Genomic DNA, 22,337 nt, shown 5'->3' with positions numbered 1-22,337 from the left:
AAATAAACCACAACAATGTCATTTTAAGTGAAGAGCAGAAGTGTTATAGCAAATGTCTTTATAACAAAGACAAACTCATAATGAATCTAGTGTATCCAAAATTCAACAAGGCAACGGCTTCTGAGGTCTGCAGCAGGATTCCTTTAGAGGACACAGAATCAGAGCTCCACACTCGGATACTTGGATGACCCGCCTCCTGCTCTGCCCTTAACTTCTACGCTTAACCCCCACCCGCCCCCGAGATGACCGAGGTGAAAAGGACCTGAACCCGACAGCACTCTGCTCACAGCTCTGTCAGTCAGCGCCGCTCCTCAATCACAGCTCGTCTGTCGTTGCCAAAAAAGCAAAGCGGGGGTTAGTGAAAGTAGGTCGTGGGTGAGCCGAGATATTAGATGACGTATAGCTGCATATGTGTATATGTGAGCATATTAAAAAAAACAAGTATTAACCTAAGTCAAATGTGTTGATTTGTAATAAGTGTTTGTATTAGTTCAAGAGCGTTAGTTCTTTTCAATTGGGTGCATACTGTTCTCTCCATGCGTTCCTTTGTGTACATGTGTATTTACTTCTGCATGTGTGTGTGTGTGTGTTTGTGTGTGTTGAGGTATTAGATTAATCTGCTGACAGGGATATTGCCTCTAAAGCCAGGCTCACTGCTCCAACATGCTAATGAAATGGGCAGGCCTCCACAGCAGGATCAGACACAGAGGTCATCAGTGGAGAACACTGTACTATTAAGGGACACACACACACACACACACACACACACACAGACACACAGACACACAGACACACAGACACACAGACACACACACACACACACACACAATGTATTTTTATGATGATACTGTTATATTGGACAATATCTAGATTCCTAAGATTATGGCAAGCTAAAGTAATTGAGGCTTGATGTTTAAATAAATAAATTAATTAAAATAATAACATAACAGTTACAAAAAAAATAAAAGCTTTCATATTGGCAAATAACAGCAAACATAAACGGAGATACCGATATGTCCAGCCGATGTGTTTTCATTTCAGTGTGTGTGTGTATATATACACACACACTGAAATAAACACCTGGAAACACTAGCAGATACATTGTGTGTGCAAAATGGCCACAGAGGTGACACTGCGATGTATGCAATCCAGAGCGCACACACACGGATAAATCCATTGAGTTCAGAAACAAACACAACACGCACACAAACACACTAAGTCATTCAGAGTTAAGGCAATCAGCTGTAATCTGTCGTCTACCAGGGCCACGGGCCATCTGCAGTGGAATCCTGGCAACCGAAAAATATTGTCATACCTAAAAACGTGTGAGCAGGTTTGTAAAACACGTCCGTCTGTCCACGCAACGCTGTTTCCACGCTGTTCCACCCTTTGTGTGACATTTGACACATGTGAATCAAGAAGAGAGGGGGGAAAGAATGATCTTTGTGTGTATGTGTGTGTGTGTGTGTGTGTGTGTGTGTGTGTGTGTGTGTGTGTGTATCTAGAGTCTGCTGAACTGGCTGCCCCAGTGTCCACAGCAAATTCCACAAGCATCGGTCAGCGGACAGATCTTGACTGGTCAATAAGCAGGTCAAATGGCCCCAGACAGGCCTGGAAACGGCACGATGCGATTGGTCAGAGCAGAGCGGTGGTCCGATTGGTCGGGAGAGATGCGAGGGGGGCTTTAGTCGGGCCCTCAGCTGCTATATGGCTACTACGCTTCCTCCACTGTCATCAGAGATCGCTGAACCATTCACAGATGTCATTGTGTGTGTGCTTGTGTGTGTGTGTGTGTGTGTGTCCGTGTGTGTGTGTGTGTGTGTGTGTGTGTGTGTGTGTGTGTGTGTGTGTGTGTGTGTGCGCGCACTGAGAGTCTGGATGGATGTGGTGGGTTAGAGGCTGAGAGTGCAAAAGGAAAAAGATGAGGGAGCGGAAGAGAGGGAAGGCAAAAAGAGATATACCCTCTGTGTTTAGAACTATTTTTCCAGATCCATTTTACACTAACACATTGATGTGCCTGCCTTGTTTTCTTCATAAATCTTGAGAGAGGTGTAGAGATGAAACAGTTAATCGTTTAGTAATCGACTACTGAGTAATCGCAAACTATTTTGACGATCGATTGATCATGGTTTTTATGACAAAATATGTCAACATTCTCTGATTTCAGCTTCTTAAATGTGAATATTTTCTGGTTTTCTTGCTCCTCTATGACAGTAAACTAAATATCTTAGGTGTGTGGAAAAAACAAAACATCATCTCAGGGTTTTGTGAAATACGATCGGCATTTTTCACCATTTTATGACATTTTAAGGACCAAACAAGGAAATGATTAATCTGATAATCGTTAGTTGCAGCCTCTTTTGTTCTCCGAATATTGCCAGTGGACTCTGTGACCATGGTCTGGATTAGGAAATTATGTGAAAAATGCCTGATATGTTGGCTAGATAGCAACTAATAATGAAAAAAAGCTGCCCAGTAATTGTAATTCAGTGCAATGTCACATTCTACTCCCTCTTTACCAAAAATGTAAAATACTGAGCAATCTTTTGCACTACTAAATTGAGAAGCAATATTTGTGTTAAATCACGCCCAGGTCAGACTTCAGCTCGAGTCATCATCATCCGTCACCGATCCATACGACTGCTCTCAGTGACATGTCCTGACATGTTCTTTCTGCAGCCGTCACACTGCTCCGACCAAATCCACACGAACCACATCCAGTTACTGTACTGTCGTCATCTCCTCCTCCTGCTTTCATCTCTCATAAATGCTTGGCACACGTTTACTTATCCACATAATCCCGTTCTTATATCTAGGGTCGACCGATGTGGCTTTTTCAGGGCGATCATGACGACCATTACAAATCTAAGAGACCGATAACCGATATTTGAAGCTGATATTTGTCTGCAGTAAAAAAAAGGCGTCAAAATTTAGAATAACATAAGTTCTTAAGGTTATAGTGTGTAATATTTAGAAGAACTTATTCATAGAAATTGAATATATTGTCCATAACTGTGCTCATATATGTATAAGGAACAAGGGCAACAAGGAACAGAAGTTTTTTCGTCAACTTTGACTGAGTTAAATATAGTTACATGAGGTGGACCCGACATCTGTGTGAGTCTCCATGTTTGCTAAATCGTGTTGAATAAGGTTGTTGTACAAAACGGTCCAGAATACGTCACATACGCGTTGAATTCTCAGACACTGCCGGAAACCGGAAATGGAATTCGTGGCGCGCCACCATAAGGTGTCCCCTGTCGGGTGCTCAGTTGGTTGTGGTTTGCAACTTACCACCAGATGCCGCCAGAAAATGACACACTGGGGCTTTAAAAATGGCCGATACAGATAACCATAAAAACGGTGAATATTGGCGCCGACAATTGGCAAGTCCAATAATCAGTCGACCCCTACTTATATCTTGCATCCACAAACTCTACTGTACACATGCACCCGCCACATCATCTCTCCCAAATACTCCAACTCCAAAAATCATCTACAACCTGATTGAAAACAATGAAAACTTCATATTCTGTGATGTCAAACCAGGAACAGCGTTGTCAATGGTTGCCTTGTAATCTGAGCCAACGGGGTCGGAGGGCTGACACCGTGGGCCAGTAAGTAATTAGAAAGGTTTGGGGTCGAGGGTTTTGGCCAGGCTCCTCCGGAGCTGCTAAATTGCAGCGTGCAGACTCGACCCAGCGTGTAACCAAAATTGAACAAAAGACGACAGCGCCCCAGGATGTTTTTCTCCTCCGCCTGCCAAAGCGCTGGTCCGACCGGCTAAATGGCTGAAATTATGGCCCCGTGTCAGCAAACCGATGTGATTGCTGGATGTTTGGCGTGATGAAGAGTTCGCCATACACTCAACGTTCATGTTGACTGACCTTGGGAATCCTTTATTTTTCACCCCCCCCCCTTAGCAACTCTGAATCAATTGCAACATCCTTACATTGATTTCAGCATAGATCTATCAAACAAAAATCTGTCCATCTGCGTATGTTGTGGCGATATCGTTCAACACGTCACTCACCAGGCAGTCTGTTCATGTTGACTCCCTGGGCAGACAGGCCGATGCCCATGTACCTAAACACATGAGAAGAAAAAATATATATATCAATAAAAAAACGTCAGTAGATCTGACACATTTCAGGACAAACATCCACATTTGAGCATGTCTTTCTATCCAGATAAAGGCTCCAGATTAACGTTTGATGCGAGTCAGACCCTGCACCGGCTTTGATCACCTGTCATATCCCAAACATGAGGACATGTTATTGCAGAGCGAACTACCTCAGAGTCCAAACACGAACAGTAGCAGTGAGAGTCGAAGCTTAAGGTTCAGCAGTGAGGTGGTGAGTCACGCCAGGATCGGTCGTCGGCCGAAAGCTCTTTGCTCGATTGAACCAAGTCATCAATATTGTCCCTTGAACACATAGATGCCGTAGTTTCAGCTCTCACTGTCGTCACTCAAATCCGAGCAGTAAATTTGAGGTCTGAGTTGAAAGGATGGCAAGTTCCCTGCTTTTTACTCAATGGCATTAAGAGATATATATATATTGTGTAAGAGAAGGGGAGGCCACTGGTGTCACGGCAACCAAAGATGTGGATTGGAAGATGTAGTGGATCAAGCAGCTCGCCCACTACTACTACCACCAACTTACAGCCGTGCCACCAGCATCGCTCAAATGATTTTCTGATCGGGGGTTAACAACAACTTTCCTATTTACAGTTAAGTAGTGACACAGACACTCCCTCGTTATAGTCGAGCGATAAAATATGCTTGTTCATTTTCTACACCATTAATATTTGACTTTTTTGAACCAACGGTTGGCGACACTGTGGGGGGATGCAGCAGTCTGGAAAACTGTCAGACTCCCAAGGAGAAGTCGATGTAAATCAGAACTGCAGGAATCGGCTCAATGTTGAATTCTGTTTGTTGCTAATTCAGCTACATTTGGCGACAACGTCAGGAACGGTCCATGATTATACCTACAAAACAATGCCTGGGTTGGTTTGATCTCAAACCCGACTGATGTGGATTTTTAGGGGGCCGTTGTCAATACTAATATTAGGGAGTAAAAAAATTCCAATTCCAATACAGTATATTAAATACAAAAGTGTAAATGATTCCCAAGATGTCATTAAAAAACCCTAATGACAAAGAAAAGGCAATTGAGGCTCGATATGTTACACTTTAACCACAAACTTGATGGTAAACGAAAAACACAAAAACAACCAAACTGAACCAAACTGGAGAAAAAATAATAATTAATTATTAGAATTATTTATTCCGTGAAATAAAAGTTTTTATATCTGTGCGTATCGGCAAACATAAACAATAATACTGATATGTCTGTGAAAGGCTCACATCTGCCAATTTTATGGGGAGACACTTTGTAAAGTGTACTCTGATTAATATATCAGTATAAGCAATAGTCAAATAAAACTGTGGACGTAGATAATATGGACATGAATGTTTTTGTCTCTCAAGCACCTATCCTTTACGGACAAATGTATTATCCATTTCCTGTTTTGGCCAAAATGTCACACAGAGCCGGCGCTCCATTTTTTGCTTGTAACATATAAATAAATATATAAAACTTTCTAGATAAACTGCTGCGGTGACACAAGGTAAAAACATGAATTGTCACCGTCGTTGTCTTTCTCTGTAAGAGTGTGCGTCTGTGTTCTGGGCGTGGCGCTTCCTCCCACTCGCCCTGCTCCCTGGTTGCCGATCAGCCCGCACACCTGCTGCAACCTCATTAACTCAGCGGCACGTCAACCCCGGGCTCATCAATCCCTCATCGCCAGATCGTCGTTTCAGTCGGCGTGGTAGAGATCATGTTCTCAAGCTACACAGAATTATGCATTCTAAGCTTTGACTCGCTCTTTTGTGCTGTTTTGATCACTGATCTAATCCTCATCTCCCGGTGCCACAGGAGCATTGTAGGACTGACTGTTCAGTCAGCTCACATCCCTGCCTTCATCCGTACTCTGTTCTGCTTCACCAGCCACCTCCATCCACCTTCACTCCCTGAGAGCAGGCGATAACCCTTTCTTACTTACGCTAACTCTGAGTCCTGCGTTTGAGTTCCCCTGTTAATGACGTGACATTGAAAGGTTATAGACCTTTCAATAATCACATAGACTAACATGCTTGTTAAACAAGGATTAAGAATGATGGCATGCTAAAATTTAATAATTAGGTCATTAGCACATAAATGTTAGCATGTTAACATGGTAATATTAGCAACATTAGCTGTGCTGATATGCTAAACAATATTTGGGATGTATGCAAATGTTTAGCATTAGCATGGTATTGGGTGTGTAGAATTCTAAAAATGTTCATGTGCTATTGTTAGCATATTAAAATTTTTCTGACATTTAGCAACTTAACATTAATTATACCTCATGGCAGTTCTTCGAGTAATTGTCAGGAACCCCCAAAAACCCCCAACCCCAGATATAATCCTTGCTATTTCATAATAAACAATTATGGCTAACATTACAATATAGGCACCTACAAATGTTTTTCGACAGTAACTCTTAATGTGTCATGTGCTGTTATGCTAAACAATCATCGCGATGTATGCTAATGTTTAGGATTAGCATGTTATTGGGTGTGAAGAATGTTAAAAATATAGACATGCTAAGGTTAGCATGTTACATTTTTTTGTGACATTTAGCATCTAAGCATTCATAATCCCTCATGGCAGACTTTCAGGTAATTGTCAAGGCCAACCAAAAAAAAACTAGGATACAATCCTTTCCATTTCATATCTAATTATTAATAGCTGATGGCTAACATTTCCATATAGACACTTACAGTATATGTAAGGTGTATAACATGCTTACAGAATAACTCCTGGTTGGCACTTGTGCTTGATTAATTCTAACAATAAGAATGTGTTGTGGTCTTCAGATTGGACAAGTTAGATTGTAGGCACAGCAACTCTGGGCCGAACTGCTACTGTGCCCATTTATCTTTATAACTTCCCTGGAAACCAGTGTTGTAAAACCTTTTGTTCTCATGAGATTAGCTCCGGGGACTATATCCTCAGAAAAATGCCAGTGTAGACCTGTCATCTATGAAGCTGAGACAAGGAAAAGCTAGTAGCAGGAATACAGCAAGTTGCTGCAGTTTTAATTTTGTTTGGGCACCGTGACAATGTTATGAGAGAAATATTGACGGAGCAATCCAAGGCTAGAGAGGCTTTTCCTTAGTATCACATAGGACACATGCACTGTTCCATCTGCTTACCCATCTCGACCTTTGCTGACGATCTTGACTTCAAAGTAGTAGATCCCACAGGCGGCGGGGATTGGGTGTGTGGCTCTCACTGATGCTGCGTCTTTGTGGTTCTTGCCGTGGCCTGCAAGAGGAGGAAACACGTGGTGATGAAAAATATATAGACAATACGCAATTTTATTAAAATATTAAGGCTTCTGTGCAGCTGCAGAGAATCAAACAAAGCATCTTTTATACAGTTAGAGAGTGGACTGTGAACGTTTGTGGTGCCTTTCAGTTCCACTGGAAAGAGCTTGGCCAAAACACGTAAGTGGCATTAACCTGTCCTTTAAAGGAGACATATTATGCTTATATTCAGGTTCACACTTTTAATTTGCGTTACCACTTAAAAATGTTTACATGCACTAATGTTCAGAAAAGGCATCAGTGTTCTCATACTGCCCAGTCCTGAAGCTCCTCTTTTCACTCTCTGTCTAAAACCCCTGGATTTCATTTAGCCCCACCTCCTCCCGATAAACCCCAGTCTGCTCTGATTGGCCAGCTGACCCAGTCTGTGGTGATTGGTCAACTGATTTCAAAATGTGTAGGAAATGTAGCGCCCCTTCACCAGAAAAGTGGATATTCTCAGATTGCAGACTGGGTTACCCCCAAAAGAGTCCAACTGTGACATCACAGTGGGAGAGAAGTCTGAACCGGTTGTTCAGAGCTTCAGGCTGAAGGGTTTAGACAGCTCACAACAAAACAACAGGGTATTTGACTCGTGATACTCTAAAGTTAGTAGAGCCAGTTTTTCACCCAAAAAATGTTTGGTCGGTGGCTTTTGTTGCTTTTGTTTATCATTGCAAAAAGAAGGTGTATATAACATCTTCAAAATGGGAGTGTAATAATGTCTAACTGCAGCATTAAACTGTCAAGAAGAAAAACATCCTCAGAGATAAAAGTGGAGCATTACAAAAATGAAAGCGCTGTGAGTATCAACTTCTTCCATAAAAAATATAATAAAATATGTGGGGGTTTTCACATTGGCATTTATGCAAGACCCATAAATTTAATGTAACGACAAATTCTAAGACACAAAAGGTAGAGCTACAAAACAGCTGATCACAGCCTGACTGCCTCCGGCACAAACCATAGCATCGCACTAAAGACGGGGGTCACTCGTCAGTCGTGTGACATCGTAATGTTTGGGATGCTGATCTACTGTAGTTTCATCAGCTTTTTTATTTTATTTTACTTTTTTAAATCCCACATTTCCCCTGGGTTGTGTTTGCTGAACAAGTTCCTTTTTGTCATCCTTCATTTTCTAGGGCATCTTATCAATCCACACATCAAACTCTTTGGATTTAATGTTCTGGGACCCACAATGACATTAAGTGATCAGTCAGACACAGACGAAAGCTCAGGCAGAACGGATTTTCTTCCAACAATCAATATTTTTGTTCAAGTGAATTTTCTATAATATGATTATGAATGGCCCTGATTTCTGTGTTGGTGTGTGTTTGTGTGTATGTTAAGATAACACACGCTAAATGCACTTTGCCGTAAAGATACCAACAACAGGGTCACAGGGCCCACGTATTGTGTCTGAAGCAATTCGGTTCTGGCACAACACTCATTACCGTCTGTCATTCTATATTCAGATGGCTGCTTATGCAATCCCTCGGGTCCTCAGAGAGACGGGCGCGTTCAGTTGTGTGTTGTGTAACTGCAGTCCAGCCTCTACAGTAAGCATGTGCATCCCTTATCTGTTACATGCAATCACGACAGTGAGTTCACCTGCCGTGACACATAACAAGTCATTGGGATTGCGTGTGTGTGAGTGTGTATGAAACGTAGAGAGGCTGTTACCCTAAACGCCGCAGCTGGCTGTCAGCAGACACCTTGAGGCTCTCGTTCTGTGTGTGTGTGTGTGTGTGTTGGTAAAAGAGACAGTCAGAACGTGAAAGATCCAGCCACTAACATACAGTAATGACCCACTGCATGCTTATTATTGCATGTTAAATTTATGCCCGCAGTGATTTCCCAGTTCATGAAGTCACCATCAAACCATGTACAGGCGACGTGTTTGTCATGCAGATATTCCCCGACATCATTGTTATGACAGTGATATTAAATTAAAGCACAATAGAATTTGCCAGGCATTATTTCAGGAGCAGTAAGCAATTTTAAATTACATTTGATTTTTTCAAATTCAGCTATTATTTCCTCACGGTCAGCTTGCTGTCGGTTCTGTGTGCACCGGGAAAGAAATCTGTCAGCCGCAGCCCTGGCTCTGTAAATTGAAAACCAATAAATGGTGCCGACCGCACCACCGACACTGTGTGCAGTTTGTAAACATCACTCCCCGACACCTGAAGACACGTGCTAGAAATGGACGCTACGACTCAGGGGTTCTGGCCTCCTGGTTAACACGTCCGTCTCCTGTACCCGAGGCTGCGGGTTCGAGCCCCAACCAGTGCAGTCAAAAAGCCAACAACAAACAATCCTTCCCTTTTAAGTTCATAAAATATACAAGAAATCTTTTGCATCAATGTCATGAGGGAAAATCAAACATGCCCACTTTCAAATTTATTGTGTAACCAAGGTGTGTTATTACCATAGACTGGATATAAAAATAAACGTAGTCTCTGGGTCCAGAAAGTGAAGCCAGTGCATTAGTGCCAAACACCTGTATTCTCTTGAATGATCAATCGAGGGTGACTCCACTGGTCAAATAAGTCCATTTCTATCGAAGTCTATGAGAACACCTTTTCTTCTCACTTGACATATAAAGTCAGTAAAAATTTAAGATGGCCAAAACTTAAGCTAAACTGGATGCTTCAAAACGGCAGTTCACAAAAACCAATGGGTGACATCACGGTGGGTTGCCACTTGGTTATTCAATGTTAATTCACGTGACCCACATGCCTGTGCATGTGTTTGGTCCAATGGTTGCAGCGACAGGCATGCGTATATTTTTAGCCGCTCCTTGTAAAAACAAGTGGTCAGTGGGCCAACAGGTCTCTTTACAACTGCATGGACGGCTGAGAAAACAACCCCTCCACCACGTCCTAAATGGTACACTCATGTATTCATTCCTCGTTCTTATCTAAGGACACAGGTGATGTCAGGTGATGTCAGGTGATGAGGAGTGACTGTCTAAGGGTGTGATATGGTCATAGAACCACTCAGATAGCTCTAACTGTAACATTTACTCAAAAATGTCAGTGTGTTATTTAACTAAAGCACTGAAACAAAACTGTTCGGGGGGAGAAACAGCATTGCAGCTGTTAAGCGACATCAAACCCCTCCACCAGATGTCAAGGATCAAAGGTCACTGTCCTGTTCTTCTTACCACATAGCACAGTCACGACATTAATTGCTGGCAGGGAAAACAGCAGCAGTCCCTCTCCAGGTTCTGTACTTTGCTGCGGGCCAGGGGAAAGTGCAAAATCTATCACAAAGGTACAACAAAGGCCACGGCGCCACGTTGCCCTCTGGATAGTGCTACTGAACGTTAATCATGAAGAAAAGGTGAAGATGGAGATCGATTGGCGGTTACAACTACGGTGGCTAGGAGCTATAGTAGGTGCAGAAAATCATTCAGATGGCCTGACGAGGAAGATATTGGATATTGAACGCAGAAGTAATCAGTGGTGGTGAGGAATGAGCCGTCACCTCTTCACTAGAATCACAACCAAAAAAACAGGTTTTCCTTCTGTTCTTTTTTAAACATGAGGCCTTCCTCACACTCATACCTTAGTCCCCGCTTCGATCTAAACGTCAAACTCTAGCTGAAGGCTCCAATGTCACCTGTATGTGCGTTTAGTTTTTCTAGGAAAGGCTTCAGTTTCAGGGTCCTGGTGATGTGTATCATGGCTCACTTCTACGCATTAATGCTAAAGACCTTTTACACAGCAGACATTTTGACGGGTGGGAAAGCACAGGTGTTACTGATAACATTGATGTTGGCTCTGTTCAATTCGAGTGTCCCAGGAAAGCTGCTTCCAGACACGCACTGAAATCCGGACATTTTCCAGAGGGGCTGTATGTGAGAACGCAAGTGTTGCTCCGGAAAATGTCCAGGTGAGCCCAGGTGACAATCCGTCAGACTCTGACAATTTCCTGCTACCGGGTACCCGTGAGAAAAAGTTACATTTCGCTTCTGCTTATTGGTTCCTAAAAGATGGCATCAACGTAACGTAACGGCGCCTGTTACGTGCATGCTAGCGCTTAGCATGCCTGCTATCGCCTGAGGCCACAGAGTGAAACACTGACAGTCAAAAGTCTGCCTGTACTTTAAGAGAGAAAGCGGCGACACGTGCAGTAAATGCGGGGCGTTTATTAGCTTCGAGTCGGGTCGCACCTTGAATCTGGACAAACATTTAAGGCAGCACGACATGATTTGGAGCAATGTTGGTTGTCCTGTGCGACTGTGATAGTCTGCTGATCAGGCTCCTCCAGTGAAAATCTTTGACCGTGTTGTGTCAGTGAGCCGGCATGAAATACATCAGGACCCTAACAATGAAGCAGCTAAATGATATTCAGCGACCGTCCCATTCAGTATTTTCATCTGTACTTTTCCTACAATGACAATCTTATTTGGTTAATAAATTCAGTGGGGCCCCTCGAGCGAAAATGCCAAGTTCTGACTTTACAATGTACAAACTAAATATTTCACAGAAAGGCAACAGAAATGTCTATTGTTCTGTTCAGTGCTGGCTTCACTGAGAAGGAATATGCTGTACTCCAACACCTAAACCCTGTAGAGATAATGTATACAGCTAACGGCCTCATTAAAGGAAAAGGTCATGTGCAAACACTACATCCCTTTACTTGACATTGTTATGCCGACCTCTAGAAAGTTTAAATGTACAGTAAGTATGAGTTTCACTTTCAAAACAGAACGAAATGTGCTGAAGAGACAAATGTTTGGATATGTTTTAGTTCACATCCTGATAGTGGAGGAATGTGACATTAATCACGATTCGACATGTGAGATGAGGAAAACAATATTTTTCTTTGGTTAAAGCATCCGTATACTGTTACTTAGTGTAATAAAATTGTAACGCGGTGGAACAGTATAATTTGTCTTTTGGGACAACGAGACATGAGGGGGTCGAACCCCCAATTCTGTGGGTCATATACACAACAGACTCTTCCTCCAGAGCCACAGCTGCCCTCGCTGTTAGTAGTACATAGAATTTAGAAGTCTCTCCTAACTCCCAGTACAGGTCTGCCCAGTTTCAACCTCAGCAGAGGTCAAATCAACCACATCAAATGAAGACACGTGGGGATGTGCAGGACCCTTATCTGAACTAAGAATAATCAGAGGTCTTTACTGCTTTCACAAACAATGACATGTTGTACATAATGCACCAGAACATACAAATCTACAGTGGCTTCATCCACTTCCTGCAGTGCAGGCACAAATAATGTTGGAAAAACTGCTGATGAGCTGTAACTGAAGCACAGAACCGAAACCTCAAGCAGCACTCGAATGTTGTTTTCCGTATCTGCAGTAACTTTCTTTTTGACCGTTCATTGCCGTAGCTGTGCGTTTGATGGATTTCGGATTAGTCCAAAGATGTCCTGAAGGGGCGGCTCTGGGACTATTAAGGACCCATTTGGGGCCGTTATTATGAGCAATTAGTTCCTTGTATAACTGGACCAAAAGCTTTGTCTTCATCCTTGGAACTTTGTCAAAACATTCTCAATAGACGGACTGAGGTTGTGCTTTGTCATCTATGCAGTTTGTGATTTTGAAGGGCAGAATTTTAAAAGACAAAGCCAATGATTGGAGGATGTCCAGTCGTCTCTGGTGACCTCAGGATTGCATGACATTTTTTTTTGCAGATGAAGTAGTTCTGTTCACCTATTCAGGCAGTGACTGGCATTACTCTTTGGATGCATTTCATGGTTCACCTAAGAAGAAGGTAAATCATTTGCAAACGTCAGTATCAGCACCCGATATGGATAAGTCTGGTTAATTAGTGAGCTTAAGAGCCACTAGTGATGGGATTTAGTTACCACCGAGTCGGATTAGTGGTTTCTAGTGTTCGCACCTGGTGGTAACTTCGCATTTATAAACAAACATGGAAATGTCTCTTCCATAGTCATTAACCTTTCACTATTTGAACTATATAATTCAGTCATTGAACAATAACAGTATTAAGAGATCGGCCAGTAAATTAAGAGATAACGCCATTAACAACTTTTCAACAGTTTTTGTGGCATAGCCAGACTAATACTGAAATACCCGATTATCAGCGGCAGCCATCTTGGTTGTTTACAAAAGCCGCTTCTCTCCGCTTCATGGTATAAACCACGCCAATTATCAGATAATCGGTTGTGATTGGACCGGCAAGACTTCTGCCGGTGGTATTTCTCCGTTCCAATGGAGAAGATCCAGATGGTGTCCGGCAGAGCAAATTCAATTTGAATTCATCTGGGTCCCAGGCTAGTGTTAAACATGCTTTAAAAATAAATATGTTCTAACTTAATCAGTAGATATATATAGCTAGATGTAAGATAACAGATATGACAGGTTTCTAGTATGTCTCTACAATATAAATTGAAAAAGCAACAAAAAAACAGATTTGAGTTATTTATTTCTATGCTCACAAAGTTAATAAAACATCTTTGTCATCCCTGAGGGGGATCGAAAGATGCAGTGGTGGAGTGGAGTGCTATCCACTACATGAGCTGCATATTAATTCATATCTTAAAACAGCAATAGGTATGTACAGAATGTTTTAATCCCTATCCATCCCTATCTGTCAAACAAATGTATCCGTTTTTCCGTTTATGGACCATTAAGGCCTATTAAAAAAAACAAATGATATCATCAATTTAAAGCAGGAGAATTCTACATTTAGCAGAATTCTTAAGTTTGAGTCTAAATGTTTGTTCATGTGTGTTGCAGTGTTTATTCGTGTATCTACCTCTTTAGACTGAGTAGATTAATCTGTGTCTGTTCACAATAGGACTAGGTAGACAGACACCGTGCGGCCTGGAATGGAGAAAATTGGCACACTGGTCAAAATAGCATCTAAACCACAAGGGTGAAGGAACAGAGAGCTGAGCTGGATCAACCAGAAGGAGAGAAATGATCACACACACACACAATGGGCCTACTTATGTTGTCATCCCTGAACAATTGTGCAGTGTCACGTAATCAGTGCCCTCATCGAAGACATAAAGACTCAGTGACGTCAGGTCTTCAAAACATGAGATTACACGTCCTCCTGTCTTCAGACACATGGGGCCATTCATCTGCTTTCTCAACTGTGGCAAGTGCACAAGTACTTTTTTTTAGAGCCCGACCAATATGGATTATTGGGGGCCCATGCCAATATCGATATAAGGGTGTACAAGATTTTTGATACAGAAATGTATATATGTAAACATTTTAATCTGTCAATGATTCCCATCAAAACTTAATAACGAAGAAATGTAATCGAGGCTTGATATTTTAGTCTAACCATCAACTTTATCATAAATAACTATAAAAAAGAAAACATATAGAACTTGAATCAAGAAATGTATTTTACGCAAAATGTAAACAAATGTAAATTTCTGCATTGTTTATTTCTGTACCATTAAAGCAGATCGGTAAACATAAACGCTGTGAAAGGTTAATATTTACTATGCATAAGTAACTCATACAACCCCACTTCAAAATCACTGAACTGTCCCTTTAAATCATCTGCAGGGGGTTTTTAATCAGGCTCTTCTGCCTGAGAGTCAAAAACAATGGGCCTTCCCCGCTATCCACCAACAGCCTGGACCATTACTACATTACATCATTCTTCTCAGAATGGGTAACACGAGCCTCGTCGTCTGCTCGTGTCAATGATGTAAAAAAACAACAAAAAAAACAGCCAACTTGAACCAAAAGTGGCCTCGCAATGTGCTCTGAGCAGATTCTTTTATCTCCATACAGTCTGAAAGGTACAGGACCAGCTTGAGCCTGCTCACAGTGCTCGGAGGGGGGGGGGGGGGGGGGGGGGGAGGTGCCCTGACGTTTCGCCTGACGAAAAATAACAAGAGCCACAGGCTGAACGACTGTGAAACACTCTCCACACACAGATGTCACCTTGTTTTGATCCGCCTGACAGCTCGTCTGACTGGGACGTCAGGCGAGCGAAAGCTGCTGTTACTGTGGGGGAGAGACTGCCACTGTTTTCTTCACGACAACGACGGATTTGTTTCAAAGGGGAAAAAAGGATCGGTGCATTTTTGGCCTAATGTAATGCGCAGAGGCCTCCTTCCTCCTTCCTCCTCCTCCTCCTCCTCCTCCCTCACAGCAGCAGCAGCAGCAGCCCTGTGCTGGAGGTTGGACATGAGACATGTTGTTGTACGATATATCTACATGGGAGCTGGAACCGGTTGCTTCCAGGCCCTGGGAGAAAAAAAAATGATTCATGAATTCTAGAAGCACTGCCCTTTAAAATAAACAACAACAAAAAAAAACAGAATCACTACGCGAGAGAACCAGGGCCATTTTTATTCTATTTGTGTCGCTTGCTGTGTTCCAAAACAAACAAACAAACAAACAAACAGCTGCAGCACTAAATGCCTAGCAAGTTTGGCTCGTGTCCATTTTGTCGCCAGCTTATCACACTGTTGTCAACACAACACAGGAAGGAGTAGCTAGGCTAGCTAGCGTTAGCCTGTTAGCCCACCGGGCCAGCTACTGTACTCGCTTAGGGCTAGCTTGCTGCTAGCTGGCTAGCCTGCTGCTAGCCAGCTAGCTAGCTTGCTCCTGTTTGTTAAATTCCATTAGTTAGCTTCTTTCTTTCCGGGCTAACCTCAGTCTCTGTGCGTCGTCGTTACGTGCCACGGATCCCTTCCAGCACAAACCACTATGGAGGAACGACAGCGGACGCGCAAGCTCACAGTTGCTGTTGTTGTTGTTGTTGTTCGTCAAAAACGAGCAAATATATAAACAAAAGGGGGGAAGTGGAGCTGTCGAAGGTGGATTTCTAATAAGACCCCAAACTGTGTGCGTGTGTGTGTGTGTGTGGTGGTGGTGGTGGGGTTAGCGAGTTCACAGTCAGCCCCGTTTGAGGCACATTCCTCGGCTCATTTGTGGAAACAAAGCAAGGTTATAGGACAGGAGAAGCAGCTCAGACTAGATCTGCCAGCACTGCTCACACACACACACACACACACACACACACACACACACACACACACACACACACACACACACACACACACACACACACACACACACACACACACACACACACACACACAGTCAACATAATCGCATACCGTGCGTGTGTATGTGCGACCCCCCCCGCAACAACACAGTGACAGATTTGCCGGTGGTGACTCCACTTGTCCAGCGCCTCCACCAGGCCTGACCCCCACCACCATCACCCGTCAGCTCCTCTAACCTTTGTAGTGGACCCGCAGGTTGTTCTGTGACAGCCCGATGTAGCTGTACTTATCCTTGGGGCTCCAGGACCGGGGCAGCGGGGTCTCCTCCTCGTTCACCGCCGGGTAGAGCCGCTTCAGCCGCTCGCTCAGCTCGTGCTCCTGGTAGTTAAACGCAGGATCTCCCCCCAACGGCAGGCTGCCCGCTCCGAGCTCTGCCATGTTCGGGCCTCTCTCCGATTCCGGGTTTAACTTGTCGTCTCTCTTTTTCCACTCCAGAGCCCAGAGTCAGTCTGTCGGTCGGTCGGTCCAACCGGAGCTGTGCGCTGAGAGCGAGAGGGACTGAGGGGAGAGAACAGCAGCGGTGTGACATCCCCGGATAAGAGTGTACTGTGAGGCTCGGCCGCGGTGCATTGTGGGTACTGTAGTTCGGCCGCGCGTTCGCTCTCACGCTAATGTCGCTGTAAAAGACTACACAGCTCCACTGCGGCGACCCCTGGTTCAGGGCTTTCACCGCGAGAGGCTTCTAGGAATTGTAGTTTTTCATCTTTTAATTTAATATTTTTTTTATTTTTTTATTTTTAGAACATTATATAATTTAAGCTTCATCTCTCTTATTTTTTTGCCCATACGTGGCACACATTGTACCTAGAGAAAGTGGGACATGTTTTATATATATTTGCTAGCTAGCTGGGAAATGAATTGACAGAATTAATATCCTCACTATTATTATTATTTTTTTGAACGAAAGCAAAGTGTGATATTTGTAAAATGTGCCAGTTTCTAGAAAACACATGTCTCCGCTTAGTGCTCCATCATTTTCATATCAAGTTGTAATCGGAATGCAACCGGAAGTTACAGTGTTTCGTGATATTTATATAAAATATGTTAACTAAAAGTTTGATATCTATTTATCTTTTTGTTTTTGTTTTTTACTGGCCGATTTAATGTTTTACACTCTGGTTAAACATCTACGCCTTCCCATCCGGTACAAAGTCTTTTGTATCCTGTTTTTTAAGGAGAAAGTTTCGTCTTATTATACAAGTTGAAAACTAGTTAGGCGCGCCGCGGTCTACTCTGTGGGTCCTTCCGGGGGCGGAAGCGCCGTTCTTGTTGTTACCATGGAAACCCCTCTACAATGCTATGGCCAGAGAAGCAAAAACGCTTCTCGTGTCTGTATTTAGCCGAACATAGAATCTCCAGACATGTCACCGCAGAAAGATATTAAATTACCACCTTTAACGCCGTCACCACAACAAAGGCGAGTGATTCAAATGTTTATATACGACATATTGTTACTGTATTATAAGTGCCTCACATGTAGTTTATAGCGCAAGTAGCTAGTTAAACGACAGTGTTCAAGCTAACTTAGCTCTGTTCTTGTTTTGTTTTAGACTCACGTATGATAACAAAAGTGTTGAGAATGACTCTATCCAGAAGTCAGAGGAAGAGGGAGCGAGTGCTGTGTCTGTCCAGCCAACTGCCACGAGAAAGGTGATGATAATAATAATAATAATAATAATAATAATAATAATAATAATAATAATAATAATACACTTTATTTGTAACGCACTTTACATTTGAAACAGCTCCCAAAGTGCTACAAGGTAAAAGAAAAAAAGAGAGGAAAAAAAAAGACAAAATAAAAGATGAAGTAAACAAACCTGTATTGATTTCATTCAGGGTATCATCTTAATTTATGTAAGTGAATATGAATATTAGCCCGGGTAGTTTGATTGCTGCAAAGAGTGTGTGTGTGTGTGTGTGTGTGTGTGTGTGTGTGTGTGTGTGTGTGTATGTATGTGTGTGTGTGTGTGTCCTGTTAGTTGTTCTTTGCAGGAAGCAGTTACATCTATGGAGGCACGGGCAGAAAGCCCCAACTGCTGATGCACCTGGAGAGCTACGTGAACAAGGAGCTTCATACTATCAGCCCCCAAGAGCCAAAATACCAGGAACTGAAACTACAGGTGCTGTGGTTTATTTTCACTTACCAACCAAAAAAACAGTGCACATAATCCCTGCCACAAGGGCATATTTGAATTTTTTCGTTTTTGTTTGATGGTTTGTGTTACATATCTTCATCTGCTGTGGTCACAGGTCTACCGTGACATCTTTGGCTGTTTGATCAAAGAGTTCAAAACCTACCAACCCGTTCTCTCTGCAATCAAAAAGGAATACGAGAACACGTTAGGTCAGTAGCTCTGCGGGTAAACCTGCCTGATAATTTTAATTTCTTCAGGAATTACATTTATATACAGGAACACTTCTGAAGACAAATTATGTCTCTGGGACACGAGAATTAGCAGACTGCTGTAATCTGAATACTCTCTTTTTGAAAATTTCTGTAAGAAAAAAACCTTTTCGATTCACAATGTGTTTGTGGCATCCACGTAAGACAGCATTTTTGTTGTCATGTAACAAATAGTTATTGGCAACAAATTAATGATCTCAGAGTTCAATTAGATTTCCTTGAATGTTTCACTTTTCGATATGTCCTGCATATTAACAGACAAAAAGGACAAAACAATAACATTGCACAAGTTGAAATACTTCATCACACTTTCAAGTAAACTTTTTTTAAAGTAATCTTTATTATACAATTGTTTGGGAGTAATTTATCCTCTGAAATATATAACATAACAAAGTGTCCACAAGTCAAAATTGTCATCAAAATAATTGTTTTAAGCCCTATAGTTAATTATAGATCCTTTCCTCGTGCATTGATCTGCTGCTCAGCTTATCAGCAGGATCTAATCCGAGAACTGGAACCGCTGCGATCCCATCTGAGGCTTGCGAGGGAGGAATGCGAGAGGAAGGTTCAAGCTCGGTGGGGAGAGGAGCAGGCCGAGATCGGAGCCTTGAAAAGGGAGAAGCAGCAGCTGCAGAGGGATGTCGAGGCCATGAGGGAGAAAGAAAAGGCCACGCAGGAAGTGGTACATGACACACACACTTGTAACATGGTGTTTTAACCACTATGTAACTCGTGTAACTCTCAATGGCATAAAAACCTGCTGTAATTAATTTGCCGCCCCTTATCTCTTAAATGTATATGGAAAATGTTTGTTTTTGGGTCAGAAATCCTTTCCAGATTATCATTATCTTTGATCAATCACCCCACTATCTTCCCTCTTCAGGTAGAACGTCTACAGTATGAACTGTCCAACCAGTATCTGCAGTACCGGGAGGAGCGTGACGCCCGCAACCTGCTCATCGGACAGCTCAGTTACCTAACAAGCGCTTCTGTGAAGGAGCACCCTGCAGATGAAAATACAGGTGATTACATACTATACAATTTTCATTGCATCCTGGTCTTAGTGCCGCCTGAGATGATTTTGATTGATTAAAGGAATACAAACAAGCAGAATGATTAAGAGTAGAAATAGTGCATTTAAATACAAAGCTTTTATCTGACTAATTTAGGAATAAGAGACGCAATCAAATATGTAAATATAAAGATCCCAAAAAACCCAAGTATATTTTGTTCTGAGGTTTGTTTTTCCATTGTGAAAGGAGAGGCCAAGGACTCAGTTGAATTGGAGCTCGCTCTGAAGGTGTGTCGGAAAGACCTGACTAAAGCCCAGGAGGAGCTCAACAGGATGAAGGCAGAGTACTGGGATGTTGTACCACAACGCAACTGGGACACACTGGAGCGAACACACAAACAGACACTCCTGCAGGTGGCTAATACATACACACACAATACACTCATGCATACAATTGAGTCTTTAGGAGCAGAATTCAAGAAAAATAATATAATCTTCACCATCGTCTTGTATTGTCCTCTGTGCGGTCCAGTTGAAGATGCTGCAGGCTGACTTTAACCAGCTGAAGAGTGAGCATGACACGCTGCTGGAGCTCCATGAGAAGAGCGACATGCAGGCTGAGACACTCGACTCCACCACTGTGCAGGTGAAGTTCAAAGTTGAGGGATTCAAAAGTGGGCACAGTACACAGTATGTTATGGTGATTTTTCCAAATGTGTACAGTTAAGGTGATCATATGTTAGCAACCCCCCAGAAGAACCCTGATATTTGACCCTAAACATATTTATGTATGTTTACAGATTTTTTTATAGGCTTATTTGCTTTCGTATCTAGAGTTATATGGAACTATTGATACCACTCACATATTTGTCTGTTCAGTATAAAGATGGAGACAGCAGCAGGTTAAATTCTGCTTATAGAAGAACCTAGAAAGTTCCCAAAATAACACATTATATCTCATTTAACATAAATAAAAAAATATGTGTAAAAAATTACTAGTGGTTGACCTCTGAGAGGTATTATCATTTTTGACAATTCATTTTCTAAATGTATTAAATAATCAACATATATTGTTCTCATTGTCTTTAATGTTTCAGTAACCTAACCGTCTCCTGACTCCAGCTTCATATAGACCAGACAATTGTGAAAGTGGCATCGATCTTCTCATCTAACCCTCAGAAAATAAGCGTCTTTCACAAAATGTGAAACTCTTTGCTTAACAAGCTGTTTGTTGTTTTTCAGATTGATGTGAGTGTGTCTGAAGGGGAAAGCCACATTCAGTCCAGCCAGTGTGAGAGCGGCACACTCACTGTCCAGGAGTCTAGGTGACATCAAGTAGACACACAGACAAACACAGAGAGAGAGAGAGAGAGAGAGAGAGAGAGAGAGAGAGAGATGAAACATAAGAAAAAACATGAAAATTCACGTACTTGAGGAAAACTGACAATTTGGCCGGGAGCAATGGCAGACTTAGTAGAATTAGCAGACTATATATAAAGGGTTTCTTGGTGCGAAGCACAGGAACAGGAAACTAATCAGGTAACAGCTGTAGTCTTACAGTGACTGAGAACCAGGAACTTCGATGACAGGAAATATTAATGATGTCAAAATAAAAATAGGAAATTAAATGTTTTAGAAACTTAGTGGGATGTTACAGTTCTCTATTATATGTTTATATGTCAAGAGAGTTGTTTGTGTGTGTGTGTGTGTGTGTGTGTGTGTGTGTGTGTGTGTGTGTGTGTGTGTGTGTGTGTGTGTGTATGTGTGTATAGGACACCCCTTAGGACAGAGTTCCCTCTGTCAGATGAGGAAATCAATGAACTTGTAACCTCGGCTCAAAGTGAACCAGACGGATGCGATGACATCATCTCCTCACAGACACTCAACAGTCTGGTGAGTAACCCCCCAGCATATCAACATTTCAGTTTGATGTTAAGGCCAATTTATTCATGCATACACACCCATGGTGACATAGAAATCTCACAGAGGAACAGTGAAGCTGTTCTGGCAGCTCCTGGTGACCCAACACCTTGCTGAGACACCATGAGATATTATATTGTTTTTTGCCATCTGCCCCTTTTCTAAAATGTGTCTCTCTTGAACTCTACTCTCCAACAGCTTGAAGAATCTCATATGGCAGCCTTACCTCCAGCTCTTGCCCAATCAGAAGAAAACGCTGAATGAACTTGCAACTGATATAAAGTTGTCGTAATTGTATTTGTTGATTAAGAAATACGTGCTAATAATGCTAATGTATGCAGTAGGATTGGCTTTCATCACTGAATTAAGAATAAAACATAAGTGCCATTTATGAGACCAGAACTCCAAATATTGCCAGGCAAAATAAAAAAAAAATCTAATGTGCCTTGTAGAATGGGTTAATGTTATCTTGCAACTTATGAAAATATTAAAACAAATAGAAATATATGATTGGTAGAAACAATTGACATTGTTTG

General features: G+C 42.2%; 2 protein-coding genes across 6 annotated transcripts in view; one reads left to right on the top strand and one right to left on the bottom strand.

The window, feature by feature from the left end:
- ranbp10 (RAN binding protein 10) overlaps positions 1-16,998 on the bottom strand; it is a 26,892-nt gene extending 9,894 nt beyond the window's left edge. The window contains exons 1-3 of one of the 2 annotated variants that reach the window (XM_035641777.2): positions 16,639-16,998; positions 7,265-7,376; positions 4,034-4,086 (exon numbers count right to left, since the gene is read on the bottom strand). In XM_035641777.2, the coding sequence (XP_035497670.1) occupies positions 4,034-4,086; positions 7,265-7,376; positions 16,639-16,840 (367 nt within the window). In that variant the 5' untranslated portion in view covers positions 16,841-16,998. The remainder of the gene's footprint in view (positions 1-4,033; positions 4,087-7,264; positions 7,377-16,638) is intronic. The other variant, XM_035641778.2, reaches the window with a different exon arrangement.
- Positions 16,857-22,337, top strand: tsnaxip1 (translin-associated factor X interacting protein 1). 4 transcript variants are annotated; one of them, XM_035641780.2, is made up of 11 exons: positions 16,857-17,033; positions 18,013-18,118; positions 18,445-18,585; positions 18,716-18,809; positions 19,355-19,551; positions 19,753-19,891; positions 20,129-20,295; positions 20,414-20,527; positions 21,124-21,206; positions 21,654-21,774; positions 22,000-22,337. In XM_035641780.2, exons 2-11 carry the CDS (start codon positions 18,116-18,118, stop codon positions 22,063-22,065), a joined length of 1,125 nt encoding a protein of 374 aa, XP_035497673.2. In that variant the 5' UTR covers positions 16,857-17,033; positions 18,013-18,115; the 3' UTR covers positions 22,066-22,337. The 4 variants fall into 4 exon arrangements, 3 of the variants coding, with proteins under 3 accessions (XP_035497673.2, XP_047189119.1, XP_047189120.1); XR_007030957.1 differs by lacking the exon at positions 16,857-17,033 and adding an exon at positions 17,108-17,879 and having other exon boundaries at positions 21,124-21,129; XM_047333163.1 differs by lacking the exon at positions 16,857-17,033 and adding an exon at positions 17,111-17,879.

The sequence above is a fragment of the Scophthalmus maximus genome, chromosome 7 (assembly GCF_022379125.1).
Source record: "Scophthalmus maximus strain ysfricsl-2021 chromosome 7, ASM2237912v1, whole genome shotgun sequence".
NCBI classification, from domain to species: domain Eukaryota; kingdom Metazoa; phylum Chordata; class Actinopteri; order Pleuronectiformes; family Scophthalmidae; genus Scophthalmus; species Scophthalmus maximus.
Note: the sequence above shows the minus strand (reverse complement) of the source record. Positions and strands in the feature narration are given on the sequence as shown.

Bases quoted from the DNA above. Each gene is read 5' to 3' on its own strand.
- tsnaxip1 (XM_047333163.1), top strand. From the start codon at position 17,824: ATGTCACCGCAGAAAGATATTAAATTACCACCTTTAACGCCGTCACCA. The intron at 17,880-18,012 runs GCGAGTGATTCA...GTTTTGTTTTAG, and splicing joins ACGCCGTCACCACAACAAAG to ACTCACGTATGATAACAAAA. The intron at 18,810-19,354 runs GTCAGTAGCTCT...TCTGCTGCTCAG, and splicing joins GGAATACGAGAACACGTTAG to CTTATCAGCAGGATCTAATC.